Raw genomic sequence first — 26,536 nt, 5'->3', positions numbered from 1 at the left:
ATTTCTTTAAAGGAATCTTGAATAATTGTGATATGTGGATGGAAGATACTTTGTTGAACGTAAGCATTAAGGCAAGATGTTGTTCTACCAAATCAAATACTTAAAAAAAATCAATGAAAAGCATGGTCCTTTTGCATCCTTAACTTCTTTCAGTCAATTGGGCGTGGTAAAGATGTGCTCAGTTGTGGAATATCATTTTAAAAAGACTGATTGTTCCCAACTAAGATCCTTATTGAATATGACATCAATGTGTATTATAGATTATCCTTGAAAGTTTTTGAGATACTGATCTTCTCTCAGTTGTCTTTTTTCTTTCTTGTGTACTACTTAGTTCCAAGTAGTTAGGACTAAAATTTTATCCCCATGTCTTTGGTGTCTCATTCTTCTTTGCATATATTGTGAAAAGGTTATTCTATGCTCTCAAAACTGTGTTGTCATAACCATTAATCTCCTTTGTGTACTTTTGGTCTATTAAATCACTCTTATCATCTTAGCTGCTTTTAATAGTATTTCTATTTCATATATTCCAGTTCATATATTCCAGTCCAAGTGTAGTGACTCTGCTGTCCTCAACAGAAAAAATGTTTGCTATAAAAAGTTTTGCATGTCTTTTTCATTACCCTCTGTTTTTTTAAATTTTCTTTCCACTTTTCATCCTTAAGTGCCTTTGGGTTAATGTATCTCTTGCCAAACTCCCATTAAACTGGTTTTACCCTTCAGTGCTTCTCTCTTTAATGATGCAATATTGCTCATCATCTTCAATCATTCTTTGTAAGATTTTGCAAACACATTTATCTAAACCCTAGAGATTCAAAGATGAAACAGATGTTGCTATTTGGAACTTTTCTTCTTCACTCATTGACTTGGTTAGTAAACCATTTATGAATCCAATTATCTATGTAACAATCATACCATGTCCTCCTTTCTTATCCCCAAAGATACTATGGAAGACTTTTATTCAAAAGGCCTTGATTAAATCCAGTTATATTAACTTCATAGTGTTCTCTGAATCCATGAGATTAACTACATTCTTTCTTCTTCCTTTTATTTTTGTCTGGAAAAATCCCAGCAAGTTCTATGGTAATTATGGATATGCTTCCCAAAGAGAGTGGATTCTCAATTCAATTTCAAATTAGCCTAGTGAGATAGTGTCAGTTTTGAAGTTCAATGATAATCACCATCTACTACTCTCATTTAAAGTATCTGAAAATAATTCACAGATTGTCTATAAGTCCCAGCACTATCAGAACCTTTGTGTATTTTGTTAATAATTCTAAATTCGGATATATTTTTTGTATTTATTTCCACATACACTAGAAAGCCAAACTATAGCTAATGAAGATTTTTTTCTTCAATAGCTAGCATTTATATAGTGCTTTAAGGTTTATAAAATGCCTTATATGTGCCATCATATTTCATAGCTCTGACCCAATAAAGGAAATGAGATATTTAGGTTGTTGATTTGGCTGATAAATGAAGATAACTTTTATTAGAGTGACTTGTATAACATCCTTTGACTTCGGGAGCTTCTCTGTATGACATTCTCTCTGGTTATATTGATATGGAAAATTGAATTGCAACTTCCATCTACATTTCTTTAGGAAGGGATAGGAGACTACTTTGTGCTAGAATGGGCAAGGGAGGGCATTTTCATCTGCCTTGTAATGCTTGAGACAAAGCTAGCATATGGTTGAGAGTATGCCAGTTGGCAAGCTATAGCATATTAGTAAGTTAAAACTGCCGAGAGACCCACATGAGATCTTATCCAATAGTGAAATAAATTAGTGAAAATTCAGACAGCGAAAATCAAATAAATTAAATAGTTAAAAATACTGTATGTGTATTCCTCACACTACAGCAAACATACCTGCCCAGTGCTATAAAACCCATCATTATTTTCAGCTAAGAAGAAATTTGAATTCTGAATGCTATAAAAAAAGATTATGTAATTCAATTTCCCAAAAATTTATTAGGCACCTACTGGCTCCCACTGAGTGAGATGAAAGACTATTTGTGTGATCATAGGGAGTTACTTAACTTTGAGCCTCAGTTTCCCCATTTCTAAAATGAAGATAATCTTTTCTGGATCATTAATTAAGCTCTTACTATGTTCGTTATGTTAGCTTCTAGGTACTTACAGATGCGAACATATCTGATTCCCTTCAATTTGGATGTCCCCTCTTAGAATATGAACTATAGCCCATCCATGCCTGGTCATTGTGGGCAAATCTTGCCCACATATTCCCAAAATACCATCTACCATGAGACATTTATTCAGCAAAAACTTGGGAGTTCTATGATTTCTCCCTGTGGAGCTCTCCAGTTGTCTGTCTATTATGCTTCACTCTTACCACCGCCTTTTGAGATACACCATTCTGCTAATTGTAAGGACATTTTTGCTGGAAGTTAGTCTAAATTTGCCTCTTTGTGCCTTTTACCCATTGCTTCTAGTTCTGCTCTTTGGAGACAAGAATAAGAAACTGAGTTTCTCCTTCAGATGATAGTCCCTCAGATACTTGGAGACAACGATTATGTCTAGTACTCTCTTCTCTAGGCTAAGCATTCCCTGGAGCTTCAGCCAATCCTTGCATGGCATATTCTTCATCTCTCTCAAAATCTAGCTTGTTTTTATCTCTATGCATTCTATCTTGTCTCTATTTTTCATTGGAACAAGGTACTAGAACTGAATCCAATATTTCAGATATCAGAAAATAGTGGGATAATTGGCTTCTTTATTCTGGAGATCATATCTATCTTAATGTCATCTAGGATACCATTAAATCTGTTGCCTACCATATTGTGCTGCCAGATTAGATGACCTTTTTTTTTTCTCACAAAGCTGTTGCCAAGCCTTCCCTCTCATATCTTGAGTTTGTGAAGTTGATTTTTGAACACGAGAAAAGCAAAGTCATATTTATGGAGCTTGCAGCCTAGATGGGGAATAGATGGGGAGCATGATAATATGCAATGACAAAATAAAGATATAAAATATACTTTGACAATATAAAATATAATATACAATAACAATATAAAAACAAAAGCAGAACAATATGGTATTATACAATAAATGATGCATGAAAAGTATAACAGAGAGGTTTGAAGCAAAGTGTTATGTGATTGTGTAGGAGTGATGTTCTATTAGGATGTTGCTCCTAATGAAGCCTTTAGCAAGAGAAAAATATTATTATGATTACTTTAGTTAAAATATATTTGTTGAAAGTACCATCAAAGAATTTGGAAAGACTTGGGTTGAAGTTCAATTTATGATTTGTCCATAGTTGTTGGACCATGGAGAAGTCATGTAATACCTTAGTATCACTGAATTGCCTGTTTGCATCAGTTGGGAGAGTTTTTGAAATAGGAGTTGCCTCCACACATGAAATCATAGATATAGAGGAGAAAAAAGTTCTTTGTAATGTTATATCCAATGCTTCATGATTCTGAGAACTGCTATTTATTTTTTTTTATTTGATGGTCTTGGGCTGTACTGAATTTTGACCTTCAAATGATTATCTTTACTGCCAGAAGAAGCCTTTTAAAGGTGTCCAAGTTCTAAAAAGTCACATATGAGAAGAACACCTCTCTATTTATAGAAGGTCATTGCTCTTTAAAGCAAAATCCAGGGAGATCTGGCCATTGGTGAGCATAAAAGTGTTCCAAACAGTAAATGATGCTCATTCCATAGTGTAAAGGTGATTCTCTGGCTGCTAAATGACTGACAGCTCCACAGCAGAGCTTGTGAGGGTTGTGAAGTTGTTGAGGTCAGTAGCAATTTGAACCCCCTGCAGGCAAGAGCTTTTCCCATATCTACTCTAATATTTGTAGTTTTTCTTTTTCTGTCATATTAATCAAAGCTATGTATAGGGTAGTGCTTCAGAGTGATTTAATTTCCATTTTTGTAATCAATAGTGATTTAGAGTATTTTTTCATCTGACTGTAGATAGTTGTGATATCTTCTCCTGAAAGCTGCCTGTTTTTATATCCTTTGACCATTTATCAGTTGGGGAATGACTCATATTTTTATAATTTTGACTCAGATCTCTATATATTTGAGAAATGATGCCTTTGACAGCGAAACTTGCTATAAACCACCCCTCTTCCCCAGTTTTCTGCTTTCCTTCAAATTTTTGCTACATTGGGGCCCAACTGTTTTTACTGTGTCCTATCATATCCATATCATACTAACATTCAGTATGACAAATGCTCTCAAACATTTTTGTCTCAGGACTCCTTTAGGTTGTTAAGAATTATTGATAACTCTAAATAACCCTTGTTTATGCACATCACATATATTAATAATTACTATGCTATGAGTTAAAATTTATTAAAATTTAAAAATATGTGTTATTTCATTTAAAAAAATAAATCCATTACATTAGAAAAAATTCAAAAAATATTTCTAAAACAAATAGAAGGGTGGCATTATTTTATATATTTTTGCAAACCTTTTTAATACCTGATTTAATTGAAAACTGGATTTTTATATCTGCTTCTGGATTCAATCTTGTTGTGACATGTATATGAATACCATCTGACTTCATGAAGACAGGTAGTTGAAAAGGAAGTGTTTTTTATAGACGGATAACATGTTAGCATTATTACAAAAATAGTTTCGGTCTTAAAGATTCCCTCAAAAGATCTCAGGGACCTATAAGCATCACACTTTGAAGACTACTGGTACGTGTTATTACCTAATCAATCTATCTGGAATTCCACCTTTCATCATGTCATCATCTTTACTATTTAGTATTTTAATATTAATAATAAGTAAACTTGAGTTAATTCGAAGTACTCTATGAAAGGAAGAAATAACACTTTAAAATCTTGAAATCTCATGCAATTCTTTATTGGTAGATTTTGAGCATTTCAAAGGTTCACTGTGTTTTGTAGAGTAGAAAGGAGTTGGAAGGGATTCAGTATCTAAGGTTACCAGAGTCCAGGACATATTAAACTTAATGGATTGATCTTGGCATCCTGAATTGCACTCAGGATGGAGCAGGTAGCCAATTCAAGCTGAGTAACTCAGGTATAATGTTTTTCATTCACTTTGTGTTACTCAGTATGTCTCTCCATCCTGTTAGCTGCTATGTGGTTGATCTTCTCCCAAACATATACCTTTCCTATTAGTTCAGGTAATTGCTACTTAATAAACATAGTGCAGTGAACTAGTTATTTCTGTGCTGAGCTCCCAGACCTTTCCTCGGTCTCTTTGTAACAAGCCTACAAATTATTGAATGATCAAAAATGCGATATACCAAAGCCAAGGCTCTCATTTACAGATGATATAGGTATAATGAGAAAATCAGTGCCTCTGCCAAAATTTGTTAGCTTGTAAATTTGCATATTCTCTTCTCTGCACATTCTCTTTGTAGAACTGATTCTGTTGACACAAAACCACACAGTTTCATAGTCACTCGTCTCATCTTCACACCCAGCTCAGAAAATGGCCATCCTTAGACAGAAAAATAAGATTGTTTCCTTTAAAAAGAAAATTGGTTCCCTACCTAATCCCAGGCCCAGTTGTCTCTGTCACATGGGGACATTCCAATTTACCTCCCAAAGACCCCTACTGGTTTCAGGCACCAGGTCTTATGGGGAAAACCATGGAAATTAACTTAAATATTATTTGTGGGTCCAGAAGGGTGTGTAGGAGTCAGAGATGATAAAAGGTGGGACTTAACAAGTTAGGGAGACTGGGTTTAACTGCTAAGGAAAATGTCTGTTGACAGAAGTGGCAGTTAGACCTAACTGTCACCCTGCACCATCTAGACAAGGGGCCTATGGAAACTAGCAGGCAAATGACAAGAGTTTGTAAGAAATTTAATTAAAGGAACTATGGTAAAGGATGGGAATAGGGGTTTGTACACTTTCAGACTAAGGGCAAACCACAGGGTCCGGGGAGAGACTTTCCTACACTCAACTGAAACCTAAGCCAGGCATGACCCAGAAAATAGCAGAACTGAAGTGGGAATCCTCACAGCAGAGTCCTGACACACTCCAGGGATGTACCAGCTCCTCCAGGACCACTAGCAGTGCTCTTTCAGGTGGGTAGATTCTGGGAGCTGACCCAGCCCAAATTAACCTGCAACTCAGGTTGGGATTAATAGTCTCTACCAAAATCTCCCACAAGTAGATGTCTGTCTTCCTTCAGGATCTCTGGAAATCTGAGGTCTCCCAGGGTCAGTTGCAACTTGTCCCAACCACCATGGAATCCGTCTCAGAGAGCAAGAAATACTTCCTGCTTCCCCATTCCATGTGGAATTCTCCAGCCCTTCCTGTTAGGTCTCCTAAATAATAACTAAGTAATCCTCCTCACAACACAGGGCAGATGCTAATTTATACAATGAAAAGTATATTACTATTTATATGCACAGATAAACTGCTTTGTTGGGGAGGAAAGCATAATATGGCTTGAGAAATAAACTGAAGGAAGTTGAATAGTGTCAAAAGAGGACTCCCAAAATGACTCATATAAGGCATTAAAATCATCTTTTTATTTTCCTCAGTGGCTATGGCCACATTAGATATGGAGTTAGGAGATTTAAGATTTAAGGAGATTTTTAAGCTCAAAGGCATTCACCAGCTTGAATCAGGACTCTGATCCAGTACCTTCAACTCTCAGAGCCTCAGTTTCCCCATCTATAAAATGTGGATAATGACACTTGATAGGTCATAGTGAGTGTCAGACTCACCAAGACCTCCACTTAGATCTCACTTTGGATTCTTTTTCACCATGTGGCTATAGATTAAATACTTCTTGGAACCTCTCCTTACCTATAACATGGTGGCCAATGTATCCTGAGCCCCTGCGTCACAGGGTTCTGTGGGACTCGAAGCAATGCTTGGAACATACTGTAGAATAATTGATATTTTTATTACCTGCACTAACTGTGCTGTGGTAAAGAAAGCACTTTGTAAAGCTTAAAACCTTATGTAAACATGACCATTTATTATTATTAACTTTCCCTTACCCATCCTTATGACCAGCAGATTTTTCATGGTAGCAAAACTTTTATGACAGAAGTCAGACTTGAATAGACAACGCTCTCATCTTATTGGGTAGTGCCGAGGAGAGGGTGTAAAGGCCTGGGCCAACTTTCCTAGCCTGGGGCACATGGAGGTGGATAGGAATCTAAGCATGAAAGTAAAGCCTGGGGAATTTCAACTCCAATTATAACTGGCTTGTCTCAAGCAATTTCCCCATAGCAGTGATACCAAGCAATCAAATATCATCATAGATGATATTTCTCTTATTAGTTTGCTGGGCTCAGAGGCTGAGGTATTCTTTATCCTTCTTTTATAACAGGAAGAGAAATCCAGGTCCTTTGTCTCTCATCGCATTGTGTGGGTAACTTGGAACACATCAGCAGCTGCCAAAACCCCCCTCGAAGATGCATTTCTTCAGTGCTTAATATTGCCTTTTTGTTTGGGGGCTGTTACTGTCTTCAGCTTGGCTAGATAAGCTTCATCTCCAGGCCCAGACAAAGTGCCTCTTATTTCACTCCAGTAGTTTGTTCTTTCAGTCATCACCACTGTGCTTTGCTGTTTAAATGTCTGACAGTGTGGTATCAGTATTTACTGAAATGGTTAACCCTTGCCCCGAATGCAAATAGCAGGAGGCTGTCATGGTAAAACTAGGCCAGTGAGAGGAGATAAAGTGTAGGAAAAGTGCAGTGGACTCTGCCAACTGCCTTAAACCTGGAGACAAGAAGAGCATGCTTCTTTCAGCAGTTCTAAAGGATGTTCATTGCTGAGTTTCTTTCTTTTCTTTTCATTTCCTTTTTCCTTCCTTCCAACTTTCTTTCCTATTTTCCTTTCTTTCTTCCTCCTCTTTTTCTTCTTTCCTTTTCCTTCCTTCTTTCCTTTTCCTTCGTTCCTTCCTTCGTTCCTTCCTTCGTTCCTTCCTTCCTTCCTTCCTTCCTTCCTTCCTCCTTCCCTTTCTCTCTCTTTTTCTTTCTGTCTTTATTAATTAATAATTTTATCTGGCTAAAGAAATATTATATAGTTCCATAGCAATTATTTAGGGGTATAGCCTATGGAATCTTATACACAAGCATGTTTTTATAATACATAAACACTTTTTTGAATCATTACAAATGCATAATAAATATTAATTTAATTGGATTAGGTGAAGTTGAAAAAGTATTAGATTTTGAGTCAACCTGGATTCGAGTCCCAGATGTAGTTCAAGTTACCTATGCCATATTTTACCTGTGTAACTTTGGGCAAGTCAATTTAACTCACTGAGTCTCTGGTTATTTCAACTAGAATATTAAGGGGTTAGATTAGGTTTCTTTCACCTCTAAATACCTGTGGTCATATGCCTCAGGATATTCTAGCAAGCCTTTATAGATATATTGTTTAATTTATAATTTTAGATGAATATAATTTAAGATATGTAATATAATAGAGCCTGAATACAGATTGAAACATCATTCTTCACTTTATTTACTTCATGAATTTATCTGTAATGTGAGCAATATGTCTTGTTTCACAATATGATAAATAGGGAAATATGTGTTATATCATAATATACGTATGACCTATATCATATTCTTCCTTGGGGAAGAAATTGTAAAACATCCAAAAATTAATATTAAAAATTATATATGGAAAAATACAAAAATAAAAAGATAGTTTTATGTAACCCAGCTGAATGCTACCCTCCATAAGGGCTGTTTGTAATATGGTAAATGAAGTAATATTGGAATAATTCTGTATGGAAAAGGAACTAACTTAGGGAAGTCTTAACCTTAAAATTTTCAGCTAATTGAACCAAACTTTCTCTTTGATTTAGCTGTCCTCTCAGATAGGATACTCCTAGGATGATCAAACCCCCTCCCTATGATTTAGGCATGTGTTGGTAAGCAAGAAGACTTGAGGGTAATTTAGAACTTACAAAACTGAACATTCCCTCAGTTCTCAGAATTTTGTCAATAGATAGTAAGGCAGGGTTTAATAAGCCCTCATTCTTGGTAGGATTACCTGCACGATATCTAAGAAACCCATTAGAAAGCCATTTGTTTTATCTATAAAGAAGGATGTTCATAGGTTAATTTTTTTAGAGCCAGAAGGGATATTCAAAGTCATTTAGTCCAATTCCTATTATTTTGTGGAAACTAAATTCCATAGGGCTCCAATGATTTGTCCAAATTCACATAAATAAGTCATGATTAAAATTCTATTCATCTGGGGGTAGCTGGGTAGCTCAATGGAGGGGCAGCTGGGTAGCTCAGTGGATTGAGAGTCAGGCCTAGAGACGGGAGGTCCTAGGTTCAAACCCGGCCTCAGCCACTTCCCAGCTGTGTGACCCTGGGCAAGTCACTTGACCCCCATTGCCTACCCTTACCAATCTTCCACCTAGGAGCCAATACACAGAAGTTAAGGGTTTTTAAAAAATTATATTCATCTGAACATTTCCCACCATATCACATTGAATTCTAATATTCCCCTACATATCTCTCTTCTTTGTGGCATATTTTGTAGGTTTGCATATATATATGTTGTGGGGTGGGGTGTGATGCATCTATTAAGCATTTCAGAAAGTAATTAGTAGAACATAGCTCTTATTCTATTTTATGGAAGAAGTTACCAAGAGAAACAGAAATGAAAGGGAAAGTTGTTAATGAATTGATCTTCCAAAAGCAAATTATATTTTGGTGGGAAGGACTGAACATGGGACTGAGTCATTCAATTTGTACTGTGCAGTTTGTACTTAAGAACCCTTGTTATTGTGTCTTTTTAAAGCTCAGCTCTCAGTTGTGCTGAACCAGTGGTTACCTAATGCACTTTCTTTCTCAAGTCCTCTTGACTTGACTTTGTTAAACTGGCCTTTGGTGCTGCCAAATTGCTTCAGTCATTTCATGCTTTCCTTTGGAAGAGGTTTGCTGCTGATCACACAATGATAGTGCCCCCTGGTCCCCTTGAAGGAACTGGAAACTTTGCCTGGAAAAAAAGAAAAAAAGAGCTACAGATTATGGTTTAGCATTCCTGTCCTAGCCTGGGTAATTTAGCAGAATTCAATTTTTCAGAAAACCATTTCCTTTGATGATTGGCGAGGGCCTCTTACAGAAATAGGGTTTGTGGTTGACTTTAAAACTGCTTCATGACCTACTTGTTGAACTGTTCATTAGGCTGAAAAAGTTGTCATTGGCTATTCCTATTAATTCATCTCTAGTCAGCATCTCTCATGGCTAACGCTGCAGGTCATGCTTTCAGTACTGATAAAATTGAATGCCTTTTACATGAACAGGCAGAAACAGTTAAAACATAAAGTTCTTTTCTTTTCTTTACGTTTTTATTAAAGGAATAATGTCTTAAATTCTACTTAGTATTTTCTCTCAAATCAAGAAAAGTCTATAGTTTTGATATTTTACCCCAGGAAAATAATCAATCTTCTTTTTCACATTTGGAGAATACTTCTTCATATAGAAAACTTCTTTATAGGGCAAGTTGTTAATACTAAAATGGAATGCTGAAAAGACTGTGTAACTGTCCTATCTGTCCACCTTATGGCATGCAATGAACTAGATGGAGTTTCTGGCTCCATTCCAGCCCTATGATTATTTGAACATTTCTACAGTAACAGGAAAGGACAAAAGCTTGGGAGCATTCTTTCTTTCTTTTTTTTAATCATTGGAAATAGATGACCAGACTTGAAGTGTTATTTACTAAAATTAATATTTAGGAACTTTCAAAATATACTATGCAGTTGTGGATGATTATTTGTAAAGGATGACTTTATAGCTTGAAATCATTATTTTTTCTTTGCTTCTGCTGTTTTTGTCACTTTAGCAAATCAATTTCTACATGTATATTATTCTATAAAAAAACGGATCAATTCTAATGTGACTATAATTCTGTCAAAAGTACAAGCTCCCTTTTTTTATCAGCCTTTATATAGTAGACTATTACATCCCATAGAAGGCCAGGGTCACAGAGTAATGGAGAAGCAGAACTTTGATAGTGCATCCTCAGGAGCTTTATTGCTCACATCAGTGAGGTAAAACTAAGGAAAGTAGCTTGTAAAATAATTTGATGTACTTTCTGAAAGTAAAGTTTGGTAAGAATATCTATGACTCCATGTCTGTTCCTCTACCAGGATAGAATTCTTCAAACTCTTTCTCTTACCTTTTCACAATCACTAGGACACTTAGTCATTTCTAAGTTTTGCTCAATTTTTTTTGTCCCTGTGGACTGCTCCATAACTTCTAAAAGGGAAGGCCAACCAGAACAATGTGGAGTATGTCTGGATGCTTCCCTGTCAGCACACAGTTACAGGAAGGCTTTCAATAATTGCAGGTCGTAAAACTCCTTAGGACGGCCTTGAAATTGTCCCTGTGGTTGAAGCTGCTTCTCTCCTCATCAACAATGAAGTTATCAGTCCCTAAATAAATGCATTAAGTGAATTAGACAAGGTTACATTGCAATTCTTTCCTAATAAGCATAACTTTTAGCATAACACTTCCTCAGTCCTTAAGCATCACTACTTCCAGTTGAATGTAAGCTCCTTGAAGGTAGAGACAATTTAGTTCCTTCCTTCCTTTCTTCCTTCCTTTTTTGCTTTTGTTTTTCTACCATAGTGCTCTATACATAATAGGATCTTAATTTTTATTCAAATCCATTTGAATTTAATTCAGAGCAAATCTCCATAAGTCTTAAAGCAAAACCTGTAATGCTTACCCCATTAGATCCAATAAGGATATCATAATTATGTACAATTATTTGAAAGTATACGATATTGAAGAAGTATTACATTTGTTTTGCTTAATACCAAGGAAAAGAATTTTGAGTAATATGTGGACTGAACATTAAGGCAGATTTAGGTCTAACGCAAAGAAAAGCTTTCTATCAATTAGGACTATTCTGGATGCCTCAGAGAGAAAAAGGTCTCTTTCCTTTCTCTTCCATCTCTTTTTCCCCCTCACCATTCTTTCCCTTTTCTCTCCTTCCCCTCCCTTATTTCTCATTTTCCTTCTACCTTCTCTCTCTCTCCTCTTTAAAAAATTTTATTGACATGTTTTCACATTACAAACATTTCTAGATAAACTTTGCTCCATAAGAGTTTTCTTGTAATAAAGTAAAACAAACTAAAAATACAACAACATATATAAAGTATATGTAACATATAGACATAGATCTACAGCATTCTTTCTGCTTTGAAATGTTTAATTATTTTAAATTAACATAATTTAAAAAAATTTCTCTAACCTACCCTACCCCAATGGGAGAAAAAGAGAAAAGAAAAAAAACTCCTTATAACAAATATACATGGCTAAACAAATCAGATTCTCTCACTGGATGATGTATATAAATATGCATGCATTAGCTGAATACAAATATATTCCTCAAAATCTTATTATTTACCTTAAATCTTATTATTTACCTTAAATTTACCTTTCTCTCAAGTAGACAAGCATGGGTTCCTCATTATTCTCCTGAAATCCTGGATGAGTATCGTATTGTATTGTATTTTTTCACCTTTCAAAGCTGTTTGCTTTTTACAGTATTGCTATTATATTAATTGTTCTGTTCTTGTTTCATTCTTTAACATTTTTTCATTTTTTTGAATATTGACATTACAGTTTTTTCTGATTCTGCATTTAACTCTGCATCTGTTTATGTCTTTCCATGTCTTTCTAAAATGATTTATTTCTTCATTTCTTACACTATAATAGTATTCTATGACATTAATATGCCACCAAAATAGTTTGCTCCTTCATCCCCATGCCAAAGTACCAAGTTATGTAACTAGAAAAAATAATAATGAAATTCCAATGGAGCCAAAAAACAGTCATGAAAAATAATGAAAATGAGTAGGAACGAAGCAGGCCTATATCTCAAATTTCTACAGGTCAGTAAATCTCAAATATTCATTAAAAATAGAGGGAACAATCAGTGGACTAGATTAGATATATATTTGCAAATAATATATGAGTCAACCTAGTTGCATAGTGTTCAATAAACACAAAGAACCCAGTTACTGGGATTAGGCTTCACTATTTGATAAAAAACTGCTGAGAAAATTGGACCGCAATGTGGAAGAAGTTACTTAGGATTGCTACATTATTCTAAGAAAAGCTTGAAGTGGACATATGATCTAATCTCTTATTCCCATGTCCAATTTGTTACCAAGACCTATTGATTTCACCTTTGCAACATTTCTCCAATGTACCTCCATCTTTCTCCTCTGATACTGCCACTCCTTTAGTGCAAGTCTCATTATTTCATGTTTAGACTATTCTAATAGCCTGATAGTAGTTCTGCCTGCCTTCAGTCTCCTCATTCTACTTCATCTTCTATATAGCTACCCAGTGATTTTCCTAAAATACCAGTCCAATTTTGTCACCCCTCTACTCTATGAACTCCAGTGGCTCTCTATTGCCTCATAGAACAAATACAAAGGTCTGTGTTTGGCATTCAAAGCCCTTTATAACCTAGGTCATTCCTACCTTTTTGGATCTCGTAGACCTTATTCCCTGATATATAATCTTTGATCCAGTGACATTGGCTTCTTGGCTTTTCCATGAAGAAGATATTCTATTTCTTAGCTCTGGACATTTTCTCTCATTTCTGGAATGTTCTCTCTCCTTTGTTCCCACCAGTTACCTCCTTAGCTTCCAAGTCCTACAAGAAGCATTTCCCCATCCTTCTTAATTCCAGTGCCATCCCTCTATTAGTTATCTATTTGTTTACATGTTGTCTCCCTCATTAGAATTTTAATTTCCTTGAGAGCAAGGATTGTCTTTTGCTTCTTTTTTGAATCCTCAGAATCTAGCACAGTGTCTAGCAGGTATAGGAGCTTAATAAATGTTTATTGATTGGTTGATTTTTAAAAAAGCATATTAGAGAAAAATGGAAATACATTCCCTATCTTATTAATAGTTACAAATAAAGCTCATGACAAATAAAAGAGAGGAAAAAAGAATTTCCCTTACTAAAGGTTTTCTGCAAAGTTTGGATGACCACTTGACAAAATGATAAAGAAAAAATTCTAATACACATTGTACTAGATGGGTTATAATATTCCTTTCAACTCTGAGATTCTGTGTGTCTGAATTATGTGATTGAGGCTAAGGAAATAGTGTTAGAAAATAGGTTTGTGTGTGTGTGTGTGTGTGTGTGTGTGTGTGTGTGTGTGTGTGTGTGTGTGTTTTGAATTCATGGATTCTTGGGCAAAGTTCAAGAACCAGAAACACAATTTCCTAGATATTTTCTGTACTGATCAGCATTTGAAATGAAGGATTTGGGAGTTAATGTTCAGAAATATAACTGCTACATTAAACACTAAGGAATGAAAGGGACGGTATCAAAGGGAATAATAATAGTAGCAGGGTCTTGTAATTTACAGTAGCGAATAACTGAGAATAGGAGGAAGTATGTTCTTCTGAAATGCCTATGCCTAATTGTGCAGAATCAAGATAATAAGACACATTTGATTCCTACTGAATTAAGATTAAATATGTCTTTATGTTTGTTATTGAAAGTTGATGGACTGCAATTCATAATTGGATTATAACAGTAGAAAGATACCTTGTTAAAATAAATCCTACAAGAAATGGTAGAGCAGTTATATGCCAAGAAGATATTTGTGTACAATCTAAGTTTTGAAATATAATAAAAATAGTTAGCATTTATTTATTTAGTTCTTTATGGCTTACAAACCCATTTTTTTGTTTTTTTTTTAATTACAAGTAGAAACAATTTTTAATAATTATTTTTTGATATTGTTCTGTCTAGATTCTCTCCCTTCCATTCCCTCTCTCTGTGATCTTAAATAATCTGATATAGTTTATACCAGTGTTGTCATGCAACCCATATGTACATATATATCATGCCTTTTAAAGAAGACATATATATATAAATATATACACATGTAAAAACTCATGTAAGAAATAAAGCTAAAAATGGTATACTTACCTCTTTGTGTGTCCTTGGCAAGTCACTCAACCCTCAATGTCTAAATTTTACCACCCTTGTACTTTGGAACCAATAGATGGTATTGATCCTAAGATAAAAGGCAAAGTTTGGAAAAAGGAAAAAACAAAAATGATGTGGGTTTCTCTGCATTCCAAATCCAACATTTCCTTATGTGGTTGGGAATAGCATTTTTCCTTATATGTTCCTTGGGGTTATCTTGGATTCTTGCCTTGCTGATAATAGCTTAGTCTTCATAGTTAATCATCATACAATATTTCTATTATTGTATATAATGTTCTCCTGGTTCTGCTCACTTCATTTTGCATAATTTTATATAAACCTATCCAGGTTTTCCAGAAATCATCCTATTCATAATTTCTTATGATACAATAGTATTCCATTATCACTATATACCATAACTTATTCAGCTGTTCCCCAATCAAGAGGTATTTCCTCAGTTTCAAATTATTTGCCACCCAAAATCAAGCTGTTATCAATATTTTTGTACACATATATACTTTTCCTTTTTATTTTGTCTCTTTGGAATATGGACCTTGTAATGTTATTGCTGGTCAAAGAGTATACATAGTTTTGTGGCCCTTTGAGAGTGGTTCTGAATTTACAAAATGCTTGACAAATATTTTCACATTTTATCCTGGGGTAGTAGTTAATATTATCATCCTCATTTTACAACTGAGGAAAATAAGACAAACAGAGGTTAAATGATTTATTCAAGGCCACACTCCTATTGTCCATATGCTCAACATTCTATCTACTGTGCAATTTCTCCACTTACCGAAGGTAGAGTATTTGGGTATAGTTTGAAAAAAAAAGAAGAAACATGATTTTATTGCTGACTCCTTCAGTCTTCTCAGTTAGCCAAAAGAAAGGCTGATTAATCCTCTAAATGGTTCAGATTGTGGAGATTATTAGATTAAGGGACTTTGGCAATCCTAGACATCTCTTCAAATGTTCTCTCTGCAAAAAATCAGAATATTTGATAATTTTTTTACTTTAGCCATTGATAATTTGGTATTTCAGAAGTCAAGGGAATAGATGAATCAGATTTTGACTAATGAAGAACTGGTTGATCAAGATAAATAGATAAGAAACTAGGGTGTAATTGATCATGCCATTTTAGCTTTAATAACGGAGGAGAGTTTAGTTGAAGGGAAAGGAAATGCTTAGTCTAGAAGGAAAAAGAAAGATTAAGAGAACTGTGAAAATTGTCTTGAGAGACAAATGTATGTTTCATTTTAAAGGAATGAATTTCCCTTTAGATTAAGATACTTTGGATTGTTTTGTGCAGATCTAATATCACTAATGATAAACAATTCAAAGTCATTCCTATTGATGGTAAGAAGTCATTGGTATTAAATCTGTGCGTGCGTGTGTGCATGTGTGTGTGCATGTGTACATGCATGTGTTTGTGGGTATGTGTGGGTATGTATCTGATAATTGGCATTGTTTCATATGAACACTTGTTCCATTTTTGCATGATAGTCATTAAGCTTGTATTCCTTATGAGATTTCAAACTTATTTGTGCATTCTTTGTCTATCTTCTTTTCCCCAGAAACTAGCAAAAGAACTTTGCAATAGTAAATGCTGAGTAGATATTAATTTTATTGAACCAAAAGTTATTGTATAGAATAGATTATATATTACTGCATATAACAGTAGAACAGAAGTATCATTAAATCAAAGATAGATTAGCTTACATATTATAAAAGGCAATTCATTTTAAATGTGTATGTTCTCAAAAGAGTTTCCTTTCTCCGTCCTAGTGGTTTTTTTATTTGTACATGCCAACAAAAATGAAACATGTACATCTACATAATTCAAACATGTATATTTGAAAGAGATTAACCTTTGGTATAGAATTAATACAGTCTTCCTTAATACTACTTCATAACAGAGGATTGCTAGTTGAAATTATACTTCCTGTAACCATAAAACACTAATGCATTTATTCTCTAACCATAAAATACCATACTGACTAATGAATTGGATCTATGCCCACTACTAGACTTAAGCTCCATAAAAGCTGGACCATTTCTTACCTAAACTTTATATCTTCTTCAGTACTTAGGAGAATGCACTACACATAATAGATGCTTAATGGATATTTCTTCAATAAATGAACCTCCTTTCCTTTGTTCTATGGTGTTGCATCAGAGTATAATATTGTCACTTTATTTATGGAAACCAGGGTAAAAGATCAAGATCTAAATATAAACATATTTACTCGATACTTCAGGATCTTTATTTTAATAGTAGATTATGTAGCCACAATCTATTATCCCACAGCATTGATGCGAAGTCAGTCTACTTCATCTAATCTGATTGTATGTCACCTGATTAGAACTTTCATTACCCTGTAAGTGTCATGATTGAAAATAAGATAGAGCCTACTTCTGCACACTAAACATTTCTCTGTTGCCCTTTGGTCTAATGACAGTTTTGATTCTTTGAAGATTATGGAGTCCTGACCTGGTTTGCTATTTCAAGCAAGCAGTCTTCCAGGTTCTTAACATGTCCAGTATAGTACAGGAACATCTAGGGGATCTTGCTATTAATATCTCTTTTAAGCTGGACATTGGATGTTGGCTATGAGAGTGGCCAACAATTTTTTGTGTAAATAATTCCCTGTTTTGTGTTTGATTTGATGATACCACAAGGGTTATTTAGCAAAGTAGCCTTTCTATTTTGCATCTATAACTGGTGTATTTAGGGTATCTTCCTTCCTGCTTTGGTTATGGCTAAAATATATTTCATGGAACATACTTGGAGTTTGGTCCTTTCCATATAGTACTTCTGTCACAGTCCTTTCTGTTGAACCACATATGCCAGGTCAGTGCTGAAAGACCTAGAACGTTGGGATGGCACAGAACCTTGTAGGTTGTCCCTTGGTCTCCTATCCTATGATAAGACATGGAGAGCTGTGTCAAAGCTGCATCAGGGAAGATTGACTATTAACAGAGTACTCAGTTTGTTGAGTTTAAAAGGAGTGACTGCCCTTTCAAACTCTCCTACATATGGAGAAGTAGGAATCATTGAGAACTATTCTCTATCCTGGTAGAAATGACCCATGTATCCTGTGAAGGTGAGCAGAAGATAAACATCTGTCTTTTTTTGTCAGGTGATATTTTTATCAACTACTTTTGTCTGTTCCATGCAATCAATTGTAAAATCCTAATGATTCTATCTCCGTAACACATCTTTATACACTGCCTTCCCTGTGCATACTTTTAACACTTCTTTCAAGAACCATTATAATAGCTTACTAGTCTCTCTATCTCCAGTTTCTCTTTTCTAGTCCATCATTCACACAACTGCCAAAGTAATTTTCTAATGCACAAGACCTTGTGATTGTTTATTCAAAAACCTTCAGTTATTTTCTATTGTCCACAGAATAAATGAGGTCAGCACTCAAGCCTTCCATTATATATCTCCAATCTACTTTTCCAGGTTTATTTCACATCACTCCTCTTCATTTACTCTAGGTCTTAAGCAACTGCAACTTCCACTTATTTCCGATTTTATTTTATCTTCCACTTCTTTGCACTTAAAGAAGGCTATCTCACTTGCCTGAAATGCATTCCTTTCTTATATTCCCCTGCTGAAATCCTTCTCTTACTTTAATGCTCAGTTCAGGTCCCATATACCTCATGAAGCTTTCAGTTTCTTCATCTGTAAAATTGGGATAATAGCACCTACTTCCTGAGATTTTTGAGAGGATCGAATGAGATGTTGGTAAAGGGTTTTACAAATCTTAGAGTGCTTACTTGTTTGCTATATTATTCCTAATCCCCTTGCACCATATTACCACTCTCTCTTTGGGAAAACAAAGAAACAAACAAACAAAAAAAACTCTGTAAATTTATTTGTGATCTAGCAAAACAAATTTTGACAGTGTTGTTATATGTTATTATCCTGGTACTGCTCAATTCACTCTGCATCTTTTCATATAGATCTTCCCAGGTTTTTCTAAAATTATCTATTTTTTTGTTTCTGATACTACAATAATATTTGATTACTTTTATATACCATAATTTGTTTGACTATTCCCCAACAGATGGCCATCTCTTTATTTTCTAGTTTGTTGCTACTACAAAAAGAGCTGTTATAAATATGTATACATAAGTCCTTTTCCTATTTCTTTGATTTCCTTGGGTTATAGTCAAGTGGTGGGGTCAAAGGAAACTTTTTCCCAGATATCCAAATTGCTTTCTAGAATAGTAGGACTAGTTCATAGTTCCACCAAACAGTGCATTAGGGAAAGAGAAAAGAAAAGGAAATAAGATTATATAACACCATCTACATGGTGGGCACTATATTAGGGACTTTTTACAAATATTATCTCAAACACCTCCAACTATTAAAATTCCTCCTGATCCAGTCTAAATGCCACATTGTCTATGTTGCCTTTCATGATCCCGCAGTAAGAAATGATCTCTATTTATGCAAAACTCAAAACATTTTGCATTTAGTTCTCCTATGGGCTTACCATATTCTATTTTGTATTATAGTTATTTGTGAATCTTTCCCCCCCCCTCTACTAGAGGGTAAACGCCTTGAAGGCAGGGCCAGAATCTTATTTATCTTTGTATTGGAACACATACCTTTTAGATGAATAGAATTTTCTAATCACTTCTAATTATCAGAAAGAGTAGTCTTTGTTCCATCTTTCCCATAATCACATCAATAGCAAAATTTATTAAATAAATTTAATAATATGTTCATTAAATACAATGAACATTGTCCAAAGTTTCATTTAAAACAAATAATAATGTTGCTAACAACTTTAGAAACAATGTGAAATTAAGTAATTTTAGAACTATTTCCAAGAAAATAAAGTCTTCATCTCATACTTGAAGAATTCATATTCAAGAAAATTGATTAAGGGACTCATGATAACAAAAGCTACATATTTTAAAAATGACAGAATCTTCCCACAATTTGTCCAAGGATAGAAGGAACTGATGGAGTCTGAATGCACATTAAAGCATATCATTTTCACTTTATTTTATCCTTGAATTTTTTAAGTGCAAGCTATATCTGTCTTCTTTCAAAATATGATGGACATGGAAATATGTATTACATGAAAACACATGTACAACCTATATAGTATTCCTTGCCATCTTGACGAGGGGGAGAAGTAACAGGGAGGGAGAGAATATGGATCACAAACTGTAAGAAAATGATTGTTAAAAATTGTATGGATAGGCAATCTGGAAAAAATTTTAAATAAAAAAAGAATTGATTTAGCATCAGATAAGATAACTCTCACAAGAATATTTGGGCTTCAGGAAAACAAATATGTCTTCAATACTTCATTTGGTCATTATCTCGTTAATACTGATGGTTACTTAAGTGGGATGGTTTATAATCTATTCATGTCCTCTGAACTATATGACTCTTGCTGACCTCTGTGGTATAGTGGAAAGAATGCTGGATTTTTAGTTAAAGGACGTGGATGCAGATCACAATTAATCCTCTTCTATGATTTTGGATAAATACTTCATTTAACCTCTCTGGGCCTCGGTTATTTCACCTGCAAAAAAAGGGGTTAAACGAGATAACTTCTGAGATCCTTTTCAGTTTTGATTTTATGAGTCTATAATCATTTCACATACTAGTGGTATCCAAGTTATTCTTCACTCCTTGTACATGATATTTCACAATGGGCTATTTCTGTACACACATCCCATGTAATGGTGATCCAGTTGAAAAATCATTTATTTTCACAAACTATTTGTGAAGCTCTATTATAGGGACTGGATTTAAAAAAAGCCTATTCATATTGTGAACTTCTTTGCCCTTTGAGTAATCCAGAACTTTGATTTTCAGACATGATGGTGCTTTGTTCTTTTTAACCATTAATATGCCTCAATGTTAAGAAAACAAGGAGTTTGTGGTGGTTACGTTGAGTATAATTTCTGATCATTGCCAATACTGGGCTATTTCCTCAATCTAGCTCACTTTCTCCCTTCAATTCAACATTTCTGTCTTTCCCTTTGGTTTTCATATGCTTTTAGGACAAAGGATTAGGCTTATATTACTACTTGTGTTGAGGCACAAAGATAGCCTAACTATTTTTACATCTGTGGTGTTGGTCCAGAATATATAATGATGAACTAACTAGGCTTCCACTCAGTTGTATGTTCTAGTCTAAACAATGAACATTCTTTGTCTTTTTGGTTTTGATTAGTAGCTGATCTTTTTGGAAGACCTTATATATCATTGAGGAATCCTTTATCATTATAGGATTTATTAGAGTCAACAAGATATGACTCAGGAACAGGAATAGCCAGGTCATTTACACACTTTATAGTATCCTCCATAATATTGTCATATCTTTGGTCTCCTTTCACATTAAAAAATTAAGTTTTTGATGTCAATGTAATTTATAAAAATCAATTTTCTGATATTTTTGTCATCTATGTTCTCTCCCTCCCTTAAGCTCCTCCCTCTCCCCAAGATGGCAGGTAACAATGAGATACATGTGTTATACTACAATATACATTTCCATGTTTATTATATTGTGAAATGAGATACATATGACTCATCCTTTCACTTTTTTTGTAACTAGAGGATCATTTTATAGAGTTATTTCCGTGGTTTCATCTATCAAGGGATTTTATATGATTCTACCTTATGAAAGGGAGGTACCTTGTTCAAGGAAAACTTTTAAGGCTAAATTTTTCAACAACAAGTTTTTTTTGTTTGTTTTTAAATCAACAAGCAACAAATACAATTAGAGTTTATATTTAGTTATGTGACAATGACGGTATGGTTTTTGCAAGAAAAAGTATTTCCAAGCTTGTTCTCTTTTCATATTTTCAACATGGATTCCTCCATTACATTTTAGAACATTTACATAAATGTTTGCAAAATAATGATATGAGTCAGTAGTTATTAGTGTTTTCTCAATTGCCTTTTATTCAAAGTTATGCCAGCCAGGATTCCCAATTCCCTCCCCTAAATCATTTGGTATATTCCCATTTTTCAGATATCTTTACCACAAAATCTTTAATATTTACAAAATTGTGACACCTTTAGCACAGATATCTTCTGTGTGTATTTGTTCTGGTCTGAATATTCTTCTCAACTTCATTTTCTCAAGTGCTATTTCCTCATATAATATATTGGAGAATGAAGTATTAGAATCGAAATGTGATGCTTACTTTGTCAGAAAAATACAGATGCCAAAAAATAATGGCAACTGGTTGCAGTTATCTTCAATAAAATGGAGATGTGCTTTAAACTGATATGCAAGTTGTTCAATTTTAATCACTATTTCTAAATTTTTATCTAGCAAGTATAGACTCTGGTTTCTTGGAAAATGATTTTGATATAAAAAAGGGGATTTTTCTGACTTAAGTCCACCAAAATGACATTTTGGAGATAAGGATTATGTGAGTATGGTTCTAGTCAGGTAAATAGAGAGACTGAAGTTTCTAGACAATGATATTATTAAAATAACAAAATCCCTAATAAAAGATATTACATAGTTGGAAAAGAAGGGAAGAGATGGTTGTTTCCAGATTGGAAAGAAGAGAAGATGAAGAGAAGAATTACATGAATTGATATTTTGAAAATAATTGCTTTCATAAATATTTAACCAACTAAAATGAACAATTTCCTCATAAAAGTTGAGATCACAACCATAGAGACTCATGGGTAATAGAAAGATACATGACCCTAAACCCTAGCTTCTCTAAGAAAGACTATAAAAAAACCTCAACCCCAAACAGGTAAAACCCTAGCTCTCCAATGTAAAAAAAAAAAAAATATATATATATATGTATATATATATATAGAGAGAGAGAGAGAGAGAGAGAGATTAATAACTTTACGAAATAATGATACATTAAGAGGTTGTTTTCCCCAAAGACTTTAATTTGTTTTGTATCTTTTGCCTAGATTTTAGAAACAGGAGATATATAATAAGGCTATTTTCCAACTCTCTTTTTCTCTAAATGTTCACCCAATTAGGTGAGTCTAGTTTAGGTTAGACTTAGAATTTCCCTATCAAATTAGTCATCACCAAATGCTTTATACACTGTGGTTGGAGGTAAAGGGTCAATTAGTCAGTCCCTAAATCAGCAAAAATAAAAAAAAAGAAACACTTAGCTTACCTAGAAACTAAAAGATTTTCCTAATGACTGGTTATGTAGGAAGTTTGAGCCAGTCATACTCACAAACTTACTGGAGCCAGGGAGCTTAAAAGAGACAGAGATCACATGGCAAAATGTTTTTACTTTGATGACTTTATTTTTTTCAAATAATAATGATAATATATTTATTTTGCAAAATAACACTAGGGCTGGGCCAAATGCAATGAAAACAGCTAGCTGGAGAAACATCTATCACATCTGCCCATCAAACTGCATTTGAGGAATAAGTTTTTGAGTATAAGATTCCAAGTTCTATATTTTATTATAGGTGGCATAATACTCTAGGTCTTGAGCTCTATGAAAGAAACTGTTATTGAGGTAGTATAGATATTTGTATTTTAAATTGATAATGAGTTTCTGAACTTAAAAAGCAATAACAGAGGGGATTTTATTTTCAGATTAAGAAGAAATGTTTGATGGGAGTATAATTTTTTAAATAATTTCTTTCAGATTAATCTTAAAGATATTGGTGAATTGTATAAAATACGCATTGGACATGACAATAGTGGAAAAGATCCTAGTTGGTATTTGGAAGAAATTAAACTTGAAGAAATAGACACTGGAAAGGTGTTTTCCCTCACAGTGGATTGTTGGATAACTGAGAATGAAAATGATGGAGACACTTGCAAAGAAATAGCTATCAACAGGCCAAACAAGAAACCCTTGCCAGGTACGTATTCGTGAACTCTTTTATGATTTTAATTAATTTCTAAGGTTCAATACACTTAGGTTAAACTTGGGCTTAACAGGGACACAACAGCGACATGAACACATGATTGTGTTTTCTTGTGCTTATATTATTGTTATATATTATATAGATATTATAAATATCGTATGTCTTAAGCATTAGTATCCCTTTTATTTTAGTGTATTTGGCCATTTTTGACTTTGCATATTTTATCCATTTTTTAAATTAAATTCTCTTTTCTTTTCAAATAAAAATGATTCTTTTCACTTTGTATTCCCTATTGCTCATTGACAAAGCAAAAAAAGCATTTTTTACAAGATGTATAGTCAAGCAAAATAATATTCCTCATTGACCATGTTAAAAAATAAGCCTTAATTTGTAAGTTTAACACCTCTCTCAAAAGGTAAACACATTTTACCATGACTCCTCAGAAATTGTGGCTGGACATTGAATGAGATGTATTTCCGTATCTACCTCTGTCTCTTTGTATATTTTTCCTTCTTTTGACCAGTTCAGAGGAAAGTGAATTTCAAGTGTTGGCTTCTCTTCCTCATCTACCTCCATTTGTATAGATATTTACTTGTTCACTTCTTTATGTGTGAGGATTTTCCCTAACCTTCTTTTCTCTCTCAACATCCAATATATTTCTCATCTCCTTTCTTTTAACCCCCCTCTTAAGATCATTAAGATATGAAAAATCTCTCATTTCTAACTGAATTCCCTCTTTGAACTTTGAAGATTATAGGGACCAAAGGGGTCACCTATATCATCTATCTAAATTTAATGTAAGCAATTTATTCTTGCTTAGTCCTTTATCATTGTTCATTTGTGACTATCTTTTTATTTTTATTTTCACTCCTGTTTGTTCTTCAAAGTTTCTCTGCAGCTCTGGATTTTGCATCAAGAATACTTGGATATTCTCTCTAAAAAAGATGCATTCTATCCCCATCCCCTTCACCCTCTGCATTATACTAAATTATATTTGGCTGTAAGCTTTTGCTTTCTGGAATGTCAAAATTCTCCACTCCTTCATAGTGATGGCTGCTAAATTTATGTGATCCTGACTGTGGCTTCTTGGCACTTGAATTCCTTCTGCCTGTTTGTGGTATCTTTTCTCCAAACTGAGAGCTTTGGTTTTTTGCCTCTTTTGTTCACAGGTTTCATTGTAAGGCTTCTTTCAGGAGGCAACCTCTGGAACTTTTTTTCTGTTTTCATTTTGTCCTAGGATTTTAAAGGATCTGGGAAACTTTAATATTGCTTAAAATATGATGTCCAGGTTTTCTTTTATCATGACATTCAGATAACACAATGATTCCAAGTATTTTTATCTTTGATCTGTTGTTTTTGCTATGAAATGCCTTATATTTCCTTTAACTTTTTTCAACCTTTTCACTCTGTTTTAATATTGTTGCTTCAAGGAGTCATTGGCTTCTATTTAGTCCATTTGAATTTTCACAGTTCTTATGCTAACTTGTTAATTCCCATTCTAATTCTTTCTGTCATAGCTTTCATTTCTTTTCCATTTTTCCTCCTCAAGTATTCTTATTTTGTGTATAAAAACATTTTAAAATTCTTTTTTAAAGTTTTGCTTCATTTCTTCCAATATTTCAAGTTGAGTTTGTAACAAGGCTAAGCTTTCCTCTGAAGCTTTGCTTAGAGATATTTTAGAAAAATTCTCTTCTGTGTTTGTGTCTTAAACCTCCATACTACCATGATACTCATTATGCAGAGTTTCTTTTTTTGGTTGTTATTAACTCATTCTTCCAGTCTATTTACTGACCTCAGTCTTGATGTTAGACCTGGGCTGTATGGCACTTCTGGGAGAGAAGGTCTGGACTGGTATTATTGCTGCTTTCTTTGGAGTACTAACTGCTGTGTTATCTCACGTTATCAGGAACAAACTGGGGACCTGCAAGCTTCAGTGCTCCCAAAGAAGTCTGATCCAGGGCAACGTTTGATGGCTAACCCCCATTATTGAACTCTCTAAGTTCCTGACATCAGTTTTAGTATGAGCAAGGGTAGACTGCTTTTGGACTATGCTCCCATTAGCCACAGAGGAAGCTCTGTTGGTTTGGAGCAATAGAATATGCAGGCTCCCTTTTGGTCTGAGATTCCTGCCCTGTTTATTTTTCTGCAGCCTGGGCTCAGTCTTGGAAGTGAGACCCTGATTTGTGCCTGAGGTCCGAACCACACTACTGTTGGTTCTGGCTTCTAAATTCTCTGCTTTATTGGTAAACCACCCAAAGCCTCTTTACCCAGGAACTCCACTGTGGTGAGCAACCCTTACTTGACTAAGGATTAGGTGGGGAGCAACAAAGCTGCTGCTCATCACTGTGCCTGTCACAGTGCCCTGGTGTGAATCTGGGCATGCTTCCCAGTGGGTTTGAGACTTCCTCTTGTCCTAATGTACAATCTCTCTTTGGGCTCTAGAGTGCTTCTTTTGAAGTGTATTACTGACCCAATCCCATCTGTGGTATCGCATACCTCCTTGATGATCTCTTTTTGACAACCAGGACTGGGAAAAAGACTTATCATGACTTATTCTGGATTTCTTATCAGGATTTGGTCTGGTACTGTTTTCTAGATCTATCAGGAAAAGTTTGTGGAAGGAAACTCCCTGCATTACTTCCTATTACTCTATCATTTTCTATCTTTAACTTTAAAAACCAGTTTAAAATTCACACCACTGGGCCACAGGGCATGGTCTTTAGATCTTAAGATTTCGAGCTGGAAAGGATCCTAGATATC

At 34.4% G+C, this 26,536-nt stretch overlaps 1 protein-coding gene across 1 annotated transcript in view; it reads left to right on the top strand.

Moving 5' to 3' along the window:
* Positions 1 to 26,536, top strand: part of RP1 (RP1 axonemal microtubule associated) — a 330,542-nt gene that overhangs the window by 266,945 nt on the left and 37,061 nt on the right. Inside the window, exon 24 of the mRNA XM_044682704.1 lies at positions 23,551 to 23,770. Coding sequence (XP_044538639.1) covers positions 23,551 to 23,770 — 220 coding nt within the window. The remainder of the gene's footprint in view (positions 1 to 23,550; positions 23,771 to 26,536) is intronic.

The sequence above is a fragment of the Gracilinanus agilis genome, chromosome 1 (assembly GCF_016433145.1).
Source record: "Gracilinanus agilis isolate LMUSP501 chromosome 1, AgileGrace, whole genome shotgun sequence".
In the NCBI taxonomy this organism is placed as follows: domain Eukaryota; kingdom Metazoa; phylum Chordata; class Mammalia; order Didelphimorphia; family Didelphidae; genus Gracilinanus; species Gracilinanus agilis.
This window is presented reverse-complemented; position numbering and strand designations above follow the sequence as displayed.